The following is a 12,156-nucleotide window of genomic DNA, read 5'->3' as shown; positions in this document are numbered from 1 at the left end:
GAAGTTTGCCAATGACCATCTGGATGATCCAGAGGAGGAATGGGAGAAGGTCATGTGGTCTGATGAGACAAAAATAGAGCTTTTTGGTCTAAACTCCACTCGCCGTGTTTGGAGGAAGAAGAAGGATGAGTACAACCCCAAGAACACCATCCCAACCATGAAGCATGGAGGTGGAAACATCATTCTTTGGGGATGCTTTTCTGCAAAGGGGACAGGACGACTGCACCGTATTGAGGGGAGGATGGATGGGGCCATGTATCGCGAGATCTTGGCCAACAACCTCCTTCCCTCAGTAAGAGCATTGAAGACGGGTCGTGGCTGGGTCTTCCAGCATGACAACAACCCAAAACACACAGCCAGGGCAACTAAGGAGTGGCTCCGTAAGAAGCATCTCAAGGTCCTGGAGTGGCCTAGCCAGTCTCCAGACCTGAACCCAATAGAAAATCTTTGGAGGGAGCTGAAAGTCCGTATTGCCCAGCGACAGCCCCGAAACATGAAGGATCTGGAGAAGGTCTGTATGGAGGAGTGGGCCAAAATCCCTGCTGTGTTTGTGCAAACCTGGTCAAGACCTATAGGAAACGTATGATCTCTGTAATTGCAAACAAAGGTTTCTGTACCAAATATTAAGTTCTGCTTTTCTGATGTATCAAATACTTATGTCATGCAATAAAATGCTAATTAATTACTTAAAAATCATACAATTTTAGATTCCGTCTCTCACAGTTTAAGTGTACCTATGATAAAAATGACAGACCTCTACATGCTTTGTAAGTAGGAAAACCTGCAAAATCGGCATTGTATCAAATACTTGCTCTCCCCACTGTATGTATATTTTCTTAAATTCCATTCCTTACTAGTTTTGTGTTTATTAGGTATATGTTGTGAAATTGTTAGATATTACTTGTTAGATATTAACGTACTGTCGGAGCTTGAAGCACAAGCATTTCACAAGCACCTCTGTAGCTCAATTGGTAGAGCATGGCGCTTGTAACGCCAGGGAAGTGGGTCCGATCCCTGGGACCACCCATACGTAAAAATGTATGCACACATGACTGTAAGTCGCTTTGGACAAAAGCATCTGCTAAATGGCATATTATTATTATAACATCTGCTAAACACGTGTATGTGACAAATAAAATGTTATTTTATTTGACACACACTCACTATTTCCCATCTCCTCAAGACATCCTTTATGAGATTAGTGTTATTGATTGAGACCACTTTGTGCTTGCTACATTAAGGATCACAGTGACCTGTCGGTTAGCTATGAAAGAAAGAGAGTGAGAGAGAGAGAGAGAGAGAGAGAGAGAGAGAGAGAGAGAGAGAGAGATATGTTGACTCTATGTAAAGATGGACTGTACTTCTGTCCTGGTCACACAGACCTGAAGAACTACTAAGTAGGTCACTTCCACCTAACCATTGTATGTGTCTGTGTTTGTGCGTGCGTGCATTTGTGCATGTGTGCTTGTTTGGAGGGGAACCCAACAAGAGTAAAACGTGTGCCATAAAAGGGGCTCCCGAGTGGCGCAGTGGTCTATGGCACTTCAGACCCTGATTCGATTCCAGGCTGTATCACAATCCGGCTGTGATTGGGAGTCCCATAGGGCGGCACACAATTGGCCCAGCGTAGTCTGGGTTTGGCCGGGGTAGGCCGTCATTGTAAATAAGAATTTGTTCTTAACTGACTTGCCTAGTTAACAAAAACAAACAAAAAAGGCCTGTGAGAAGGCAGAGAGAAGGCAGAGTCTTTATGATCCTCCCTATGGTGCTACCATCCCCCCTATCACACAGAGGCCACAGTGACCCACCATACTCACAGGCCTGGATCCATTTCAGCCCATATCCCTTTCCTCTAGCCTCTACCCCTTCAGTCTTCACAGATCTGAAAAGACTGGATAAGTGGAAGCATATGGTGGAACCTTCCCAAGTCCTATTGCAAGGCAAGGTGGACCCATAAACATCTTGTTTACACCTTTTAGATTTATACAGATTTTCAGACAATTTCCCCATCGCCGTTGTTTAGAGATCTAAAGGGATAGGATAGGGGCCTAAATGGAATCTCAGCACAGAGGCCAGGATAAATCCATTATGGATCATTGTAATATATTTTCTACTAACTCTAGTTCAACAGGAGCAGCCTGTAGTGTATTGTGCCACCTACCTGGTGAGGAAGCCGTTGAAGGGCAGGCGTACAGGGTAGCCATAGCGGATCATCCGGACCATCTCCAGCACCCCTACATACTGCAGCTGGGTAGACACGTGGAAACTGTCAAAGCAGTCTGCCGTGCCACTGCTGTTGGGACGCACACACTCCACAAAGTGAGGGGTACACGACTGTAGCTTACTGACCACCTCTGACAGAGCGTTCTGAAAAGGGGGGGGGATGGCGAGATAGAGGGAGAGAGAGATTGTTTCATGTTAAAATTCATGTTCCTTAAGCACTTGGCAATTGAGTTGACCCGATTCCTCACTCCCTTGTCACCTTCACACATGTGAAAGCAATGGTGTTGGTATCAGATTCATGGCAATATGGTTCCATTTATCCCTCTAGAGGGCTAGTTCCTCAACCTGGGCTAGTTCCTCATCCTGGGCTAGTACCTCAACCTGAGCTAGTTCCTCAACCTGAGCTAGTTCCTCATCCTGGGTTAGTTCCTCAACCTGGTATAAATTACTCAACCTGGTCTAGTTCATCAACATGGGTTAGTTTCTCAACCTGGGCCAGTTCCTCAACCTGGGCCAGTACCTCAACCTGGGCTAGTTCCTCAATCTGGGTTAGTTCCTCATCCTGGGTTAGTTCCTCAACCTGGTATAAATTCCTCAACCTGGTATAAATTCCTCAACCTGGCTTAGTTCCTCAACCTGGGTTATTTCCTCAACCTGGGTTAGTTCCTCAACCTGGGCTAATTCCTCGACCTGGGTTAGTTCCTCAATCTGGGATAGTTCCTCAATCTGGGTTAGTTCCTCAGCCTGGGCTAGTTCCTGAAGCTGGGATAGTTCCTCAACCTGGTAAAGTTCTTCAACCATATCATGCCATACTATATGGCCTACAGAGACATGTAGGCCTGGTCCTCGGTGTACAGTACTCTCCGTGGAGCTCTTAAGACTGGATTTAGCTGGATACATAACAACTTCTCCACACAGATGAGTGTGAAGGTGTTTGTGTGTGTGTGTGTGTGGGGGGGTCAGCGGTCGCCAAGACAACAGTGAGTGAGGAGTGAGTTCACGTCATGTGTGTGATGAAGTGGTCTGATTGGTTAGGGTGTGTTGTCTCTGTAGGGACCAGCAATACAAATACTTCTCCTGACTAAGGCTGTGAGAGTGTGTCAGAGTGTGTTTCTCAGATATACACATACACCGGCGTCACTCGATCATGCTTCTTACCACTCCCTAATGACGTGGCTCTCTACTGTAATTGTGTGTGTGTGAGTAGGCTACTGCACTGTACTGAGAGCCGTGACATCAGAAACTTACAGTATCTCCAACACACGCGCACGCACGCACGCACGCACACACACACACACACACACACACACACACACACACACACACACACACACACACACACACACACACACAGAGCCCATTGTTCATTGTTCATTCATACATTCAGAGGGCTTTATACTTGGGTGGATACAGCGTCATTCTTCAGCCCACACTCACCTTCTCTCCTCTCTCCTTCTCCCCCTCTCCTTCTCTCCATTCCTTGTAAGACCGCAGCTCCTGCCTGCAGGCAGCACACTGCCCTCATTCAAACCACCAACCATCACTCACACCAAAGCTACATCCATGTTACGCCACCATCACATCACATTGGATTTAGTGGTGTGGAAATTGGAATGCGATCTGCCTTTGTTTTGCACTTGTGGGGTAGAGATCCATCTAAATGAATAGTGTTGTTTCATTTGGATCAACTACAGATTACTACCACATTTTATAGACTTCAGTTTTTGGTTGTGGTTCAGAGATATGGGTCAGGGGTTGCATCCAAAATGGCACCCTAGTCCCTATAGCGTGCATTACGTTTGACCAGAGGAAAGTAGTGCACTCCATGCAGCCAGGGTCATGGTTAGGGTCAGCTACAGAAGTTCAATGACTTCAGTGTTTGGGTTGAGGTGAGTGTTAGGATTAGGGTTAGGATCCCTACTGGGTAAAGTGCTTGGGTTATTATGGTTGTGGTTTGGTCCATTGTTGTGCTACTGCTTAATGCTTACCCTCAGCTGCACAGCAACTGTAACAGGACCACACCTCTCCAGCCTCTGCAGGAAAGATGTTGCTCCCTTCTTCTTCAAGAGCTGAGAGAGAGAAAGAGGAGGGGAAGAGGGCGAGAGAGAGAGAGAGAGACAGAGACAGAGACAGAGACAGAGACAGAGAGAGAGAGAGAGAGAGAGAGAGAGAGAGAGAGAGAGAGAGAGAGAGATACACAGAGAGAGAGAGAGAGACAGAGAGAGAGAGAGATACACAGAGAGAGAGAGAGAGAAGGGAGGAGGGAGGAGGGGGATGGTGTTATTAGAGAGCTATGAATATTGTATATTAACAATACTAGTTGGTTGACTGTGCTCTGGAGACACCACGTGATGCAGTCCTATGAATACGGTCAAACCCTAACCATGGTTGAGGTAGAGGAGGAGGACAATGAAAAAATAAATAAATGAATATGGTCATGACTAGATCTATAAAGCCAATTTGCCATTACGGTCATACATCTATACACTATTCAATGTCCTCCTCCTATACCTCAACCATTCAGTACTATACAACAATGTACTGTACCATATCATATTATCATATTATCATTATTACAATTCTGCATTATAATTTATTTGATGATGGATATAAATCCATGAGCTTCTTTATAACCGTGTTTAACTACAGTGCAGTAATATTGTGCAATGTTATGTCCTGTTATTATAAAGGTCTTTGTTAGCATGGGGAAAGAGTGAAGGTCTTGTGTAAGCCTTTCCTCTATATGTTTAATGAGGAGGGCCATGGGGTTCAGCCTTCAGCAGGTTATGCAATGCAGAGGCTATTATAGTGTACATACACACACGCATGCACACAGACACACACACACACACACACACACACACACACACGCACACGCACACACAAAAACACACACAAACACACGTGCACAGACACACACTCAGCGAGTCCTACTATTTACTGCCCTATTAGATTTGACCTGAATACAGAGACAGAGCGAGAGGGGGAGAGAGAGAGAGAGAGAGAGACAGAGAGACAGAGAGACAGAGAGACAGAGAGAGACAGAGAGACAGAGAGACAGAGAGAGAGAGAGAGAGAGAGAGAGAGAGAGAGAGAGAGTTCATCTGCCTTTGGACTAAAGAGCACGAACCCACCAAAGAAATCGGAAATAGAGACAAAATAAATAAGGAAATCATCTTAGCAGAGAAAAATGTCCTCCTATCTGCTAACTATATCCCCCCACTAGAATCCCCATACTTTAATGAAGACAGCTTCTTCATCCTAGAGGGGGAGATCAATCATTTCCAGACCTAGGGACATGTACTAGTCTGTGGCGACCTAAACGCCAGAACCTGACACCTTTAGCACGCAGGGGGACAAACACCTACCTAGAGGTGACAGCAATACCCTCCCCAATATGCCCCCCTAGGTACAACTACGACAAAACAAACAACAAAAACGGGTGACAACTCCTGCAGCTCTGTCACACGCTGGGTTTGTACATAGTCAATGGTAGGCTTCGAGGGGACTCCTACGGTTGTACACCTACATCTCATCTCTTGGTAGCAGTATTGTAGACTATTTTACCAATGACCTCAACCTAGAGTCTCTCACAGCGTTCAGTCAGCCTACTGACACCCTTATCAGATCACAGCAAAAAAAAAAAACTACCTACTTGAACAGAGCAATACTCAATCACAAGGTATAAAAGCTGAACAAACTGCATACTATTAAGTAATGCTATAGATGGAAGGAAAGTAGTGTAGAAATCTACCACAAAACAATTAGCCAACAACAGATTCCTTTAAGACAACTTTCTGGACAAAACGTTTCACTGCAATAGTGAAGATATAAACTTGGCAGTAGAAAGCCTTAACAGTATATTTGACCTCTCTGCTTCCCTTATCAAATCTAAACATTTCAATCAGAGAAAATTAACAACAATGAAAAATTGTTTGATGAAGAATGCAAAAACCTAAGAAAGAAATTGAGGAGCCTATTCAACCAACAACACAGAGACCGAGAAAAACTGAGCCTACGCCTTCACTATGGTGAAACACTAAAAGAGTGCAGAAATAAAATTAGGAAAAATAAAGAACAGCACGTCAGAAATCAGCTCAATGTAATTGAATAATCCATAGATTCTAACCACTTCTGGGAAAATTGGAACACACTAAACAACAACATGAATAGCTATCTATCCAAAATGGAGATGTATGGATAAACTACTTCTCCAATATATTTGGCCCTATAACAAAGAACAAACAGCAAAAAAATATACAGTGGGGAGAACAAGTATTTGATACACTGCCAATTTTGCAGGTTTTCCAACTTACAAAGCATGTAGAGGTCTGTCATTTTTATCATAAGTACACTTCAACTGTGAGAGACGGAATCTAAAACAAAAATCCAGAAAATCACATTGTATGATTTTAAAGTAATTAATTTGCATTTTATTGCATGACATAAGTATTTGATACATCAGAAAAGCAGAACTTAATATTTGGTACAGAAACCTTTGTTTGCAATTAAAGAGATCATACGTTTACTGTAGGTCTTGACCAGGTTTGCACACACTGCAGCAGGGATTTTGGCCCACTCCTCCATACAGACCTCCAGATCCTTCAGGTTTCCGGGCTGTCGCTGGGCAATACGGACTTTCAGCTCCCTCCAAAGATTTTCTATTGGGTTCAGGTCTGGAGACTGGCTAGGCCACTCCAGGACCTTGAGATGCTTCTTACGGAGCAACTCCTTAGTTGCCCTGGCTGTGTGTTTCGGGTCGTTGTCATGCTGGAAGACCCAGCCACGACCCATCTTCAATACTCTTACTGAGGGAAGGAGGTTGTTGGCCAAGATCTCGCGATACATGGCCCCATCCATCCTCCCCTCAATACGGTGCAGTCGTCCTGTCCCCTTTGCAGAAAAGCATCCCCAAAGAATGATGTTCCCACCTCTATGCTTCACGGTTGGGATGGTGTTCTTGGGGTTGTACTCATCCTTCTTCTTCCTCCAAACACGGCGAGTGGAGTTTAGACCAAAAAGCTCTATTTTTGTCTCATCAGACCACATGACCTTCTCCCATTCCTCCTCTGGATCATCCAGATGGTCATTGGTAAACTTCAGACGGGCCTGGACATGCGCTGGCTTGAGCAGGGGTCCTTGCGTGCGCTGCAGGATTTTAATCCATGACGGCGTAGTGTGTTACTAATGGTTTTCTTTGAGACTGTGGTCCCAGCTCTCTTCAGGTCATTGACCAGGTCCTGCCATGTAGTTCTGGGCTGATCCCTCACCTTCCTCATGATCATTGATGCCCCACAAGGTGAGATCTTGCATGGAGCCCCAGACCGAGAGTGATTGACGTCATCTTGAACTTCTTCCATTTTCTAATAATTGCGCCAACAGTTGTTGCCTTATCACCAAGCTGCTTGCCTATTGTCCTGTAGCCCATCCCAGCCTTGTGCAGGTCTACAATTTTATCCCTGATGTCCTTACACAGCTCTCTGGTCTTGGCCATTGTGGAGTGATTGGAGTCTGTTTGATTGAGTGTGTGGACAGGTGTCTTTTATACAGGTAACGAGTTCAAACAGGTACAGTTAATACAGGTAATGAGTGGAGACAGGAGGGCTTCTTAAAGAAAAACTAACAGGTCTGTGAGAGCCGAAATTCTTACTGGTTGGTAGGTGATCAAATATTTATGTCATGCAATAAAATGCAAATGAATTACTTAAAAATCATACAATGTGATTTTCTGGATTTTTTAGATTCTGTCTCTCACAGTTAAAGTGTACCTATGATAAAAATGACAGACCTCTACATGCTTTGTAAGTAGGAAAACCTGCAAAATCGGCAGTGTATCAAATACTTGTTCTCCCCACTGTTCATGATCAATTAGAAATATTAGAGTCAGCTATTAAAGTGTACTGGAACCCACTGGATTCTCCAAATACATTGAATAAACTACAGGACAAAATACAAACCCTTCAACCCAAAAAGGCCTGTGGTGTTGATGGTATCTTAAATTATAAGATATACATACCACAAATTCCAATTGGCTGAACTTATACTCTTGAACATCATCCTCAGCTCTGGCATCTTCCAAAATACTTGGAACCAAGAACTGATCACCCCAATCCACAAAAGTGGAGACAAAATCGACCCCAATACCTACCATGGGATATGCGTCAACAGCAGCCTTGGGAAAATCCTCTGCATTATCATTAACAGCAAACTCCTACATTTCCTTAGTGAAATCATTGTCCTGAGCAAATGTCAAATTGGCTTTTTACCAAATTACCATATGACAGACCACGTATTCACCATGCACACCCTTATTGGCAAACATCCAACACAAAAGCAAAGTTTTCTCATGCTTTGTTGATTTCAAAAAAGCTTTTGACTCAATTTGGCATGAGTGTCCTGTAATCAAATTGATGGAAAGCGGTGTAGGGGGGAAAGCATACAACATTACACAAACAACAAGTGTGCAGTTAAAATTGGCAAGAAACACACAGTTTTCTTTCCTCAAAGCCATGGGGTGAGACAGGGATGTAGCTTGAGCCCCACCCTCTTCAACATTTATATTAACAAATTGGTGAGGACTCTAGAACAGTCTGAAGCACCCGGCCTCACCCTACTAGACTCTGAAGTCAAATATTTACTGTTTGCAGATGATATTGTGCTTCTGTCCCCAACCAAGGAGGGCCTACAGCAGCACCTAGATTTTCTGCACAGATTCTGTCAGACTTGGGCCCTGACAGTTCATCTCAGTAAAACAAAAAATTGTGTTCCAAAAAAGGTCCAGTTGCCAGGACCACAAATGCAAATTCCACCTAGACACTGTTGCCCTAGAGCACACAAAAAAATTATACCTACCTCGGCCTAAACATCAGCACCACAGGTAACTTCCACAAAGCTGTGAATGATCTGAGAGACAAGGCAAGAAGGGCCTTCCATGCAATCAAAAGGAACATACAATTTGACATCCAAATTAGGATCTGGCTAAAAATACTTGAATCAGTTATAGAACCCATTGCCCTCTGTGGTTGTGAGGTACACTCACCAACCAAGCATTCACAAAATGGGACAAACACCAAATTGAGCCTCTGCATGCATAATTTTGCAAAAACATCCTCTGTGTACAATGTAAAACACCAATAAATGCATGCAGAGCAGAATTAGGATGATTTCCACTAATTATCAAAATACAGAAAAGAGCAATTAAATTCTACAACCACATTAAAGGAAGTGATTCTCAAACCTTCCATAACAAAGCCCTCACCTACAGAGATATGGACCTGGAAAAGAGTCCCCTTAGCCAGCTGGTACAAACACAAACAGACCCCACAGAGCCCCAGGATAGCAACACAAATCGACACAACCAAATCATGAGAAAACAAAAATATAATTACTTGACACATTGGAAAGAATCCCCCCAAAAAAGAGCAAACTGGAATGTTATTTGGCCCTAAAAAGAAAATGCAGAGTAGCAGAATACCAGACCCTTGTGACTGACCCAATATTAAGGAAAGCTTTGACTATGTACAGACACCGTGAGCATGGCCTTGCTATCGAGAGAGGCCACCATAGGTAGACCTGGCTCTCAAGAGAAGACAGGCTATGCGCCCACTGCCCACAAAATGAGGTGGAAACCGAGCTGCACTTCCTAACCTCCTGCCAAATGTATGACCATATTAGAGACACATACAGTGCCTTCAGAAAGTATTCACACTCCTGGACTTATTCCACATTTTATTGTGTTACAGCCTGAATTCACAATGGAATACATTTATTTTTTCTCTCACCCATCTACACACAATGTCCCATAATGACAAAGTGAAAATAAAATGTTCAAATTTATTGAAAATGAAATACTTAAATATAAAATGTACATAAGTATTCACAGCCCTGAGTCAATACTTTGTAAAAGCACATTTGGCAGCGATTATAGCTGTGAGTCTTTCTGGGTAAATTTCTAAGAGCTTTCCACACCTGGATTGTCCAACATTTGCCCATTATTCTTTTCAAAATTCTTCAAGGTCTGTCAAATTGGTTGTTCATTGCTAGACAACCATTTTCAGGTCTTGAAATAGATTTTCAAGTAGATTAAGTCAAAACAGTAACTCGGACACTCAGGAACATTCACTGTCTTCGTGGTAAGCAACTCCTGTGTAGATTTGGCCTAGTGTTTTAGATGATTGTCCTGCTGAAAGGTGAATTCATCTCCCAGTGTCTGGTGGAAAGCAGACTGAACCAAGTTTTCCTCTAGAATTTTGCCTGTGCTTAGCTCCATTCCGTTTCTTTTTTATTGTGAAAAACTTCCCAGTCCTTAACGATTACAAGCATACCCATAACATGATGCATCCATCACTATGCTTGAAAATATGGAGAGTGGTACTCAGTAATGTGTTGTATTGGATTTTCCCCAAACATAACACTTTGTTTTCAGGACAAAAAGTTAATTGCTTTGCCACATTTTTTGCAGTATTACTTTAGTGCCTTGTTGCAAACAGGATGCATGTTTTGGAATATGTTTTATTCTGTACAGGCTTCCTTCTTTTCACTCTGTCAATTCAGTTAGTGTTCTGATATACAGTGGGGAAAAAAAAGTATTTAGTCAGCCACCAATTGTGCATGTTCTCCCACTTAAAAATATGAGAGAGACAAAATTAGATTTTTTTCCCCAGAAAATCACATTGTAGGATTTTTAATGAATTTATTTGCAAATTATATTGGAAAATAAGTATTTGGTCACCTACAAACAAGCAAGATTTCTGGCTCTCACAGACCTGTAACTTCTTCTTTAAGAGGCTCCTCTGTCCTCCACTCGTTACCTGTATTAATGGCACCTGTTTGAACTTGTTATCAGTATAAAAGACACCTGTCCACAACCTCAAACAGTCACACTCCAAACTCCACTATGGCCAAGACCAAAGAGCTGTCAAAGGACACCAGAAACAAAATTGTAGACCTGCACCAGGCTGGGAAGACTGAATCTGCAATAGGTAAGCAGCTTGGTTTGAAGAAATCAACTGTGGGAGCAATTATTAGGAAATGGAAGACATACAAAACCACTGATAATCTCCCTCGATCTGGGGCTCCACGCAAGATCTCACCCCGTGGGGTCAAAATTATCACAAGAACGGTGAGCAAAAATCCCAGAACCACACAGGGGGACCTAGTGAATGACCTGCAGAGAGCTGGGACCAAAGTAACAAAGCCTACCATCAGTAACACATTACGCCGCCAGGGACTCAAATCCTGCAGTGCCAGATGTGTCCCCCTGCTTAAGCCAGTACATGTCCAGGCCCGTCTGAAGTTTGCTAGAGTGCATTTGGATGATCCAGAAGAGGATTGGGAGAATGTCATATGGTCAGATGAAACCAAAATAGAACTTTTTGGTAAAAACTCAACTCGTCGTGTTTGGAGGACAATGAATGCTGAGTTGCATCCAAAGAACACCATACCTACTGTGAAGCATGGGGGTGGAAACATCATGCTTTGGGGCTGTTTTTCTGCAAAGGGACCAGGACGACTGATCCGTGTAAAGGAAAGAATGAATGGGGCCATGTATCGTGAGATTTTGAGTGAAAACCTCCTTCCATCAGCAAGGGCATTGAAGATGAAACGTGGCTGGGTCTTTCAGCATGACAATGATTCCAAACACACCGCCCGGGCAACGAAGGAGTGGCTTCGTAAGAAGCATTTCAAGGTCCTGGAGTGGCCTAGCCAGTCTCCAGATCTCAACACCATAGAAAATCTTTGGAGGGAGTTGAAAGTCTGTGTTGCCCAGCGACAGCCCCAAAACATCACTGCTCTAGAGGAGATCTGCATGGAGGAATGGGCCAAAATACCAGCAACAGTGTGTGAAAACCTTGTGAAGACTTACAGAAAACGTTTGACCTGTGTCATTGCCAACAAAGGGTATATAACAAAGTATTGAGAAACTTTTGTTAT

General features: G+C 43.4%; 1 protein-coding gene across 2 annotated transcripts in view; it reads right to left on the bottom strand.

Annotated features, from left to right (window-relative positions):
- LOC121571628 (unconventional myosin-XVI-like) overlaps window positions 1-12,156 on the bottom strand; it is a 167,647-nt gene that overhangs the window by 52,192 nt on the left and 103,299 nt on the right. For both annotated transcript variants that reach the window (XM_041883205.2, XM_041883206.2), the window contains exons 26-27: window positions 4,212-4,292; window positions 2,162-2,367 (exon numbers count right to left, since the gene is read on the bottom strand). In XM_041883205.2, the coding sequence (XP_041739139.1) occupies window positions 2,162-2,367; window positions 4,212-4,292 (287 nt within the window). The remainder of the gene's footprint in view (window positions 1-2,161; window positions 2,368-4,211; window positions 4,293-12,156) is intronic.

Source organism: Coregonus clupeaformis, chromosome 40 (genome assembly GCF_020615455.1).
Source record: "Coregonus clupeaformis isolate EN_2021a chromosome 40, ASM2061545v1, whole genome shotgun sequence".
NCBI lineage: Eukaryota > Metazoa > Chordata > Actinopteri > Salmoniformes > Salmonidae > Coregonus > Coregonus clupeaformis.
Note: the sequence above shows the minus strand (reverse complement) of the source record. Positions and strands in the feature narration are given on the sequence as shown.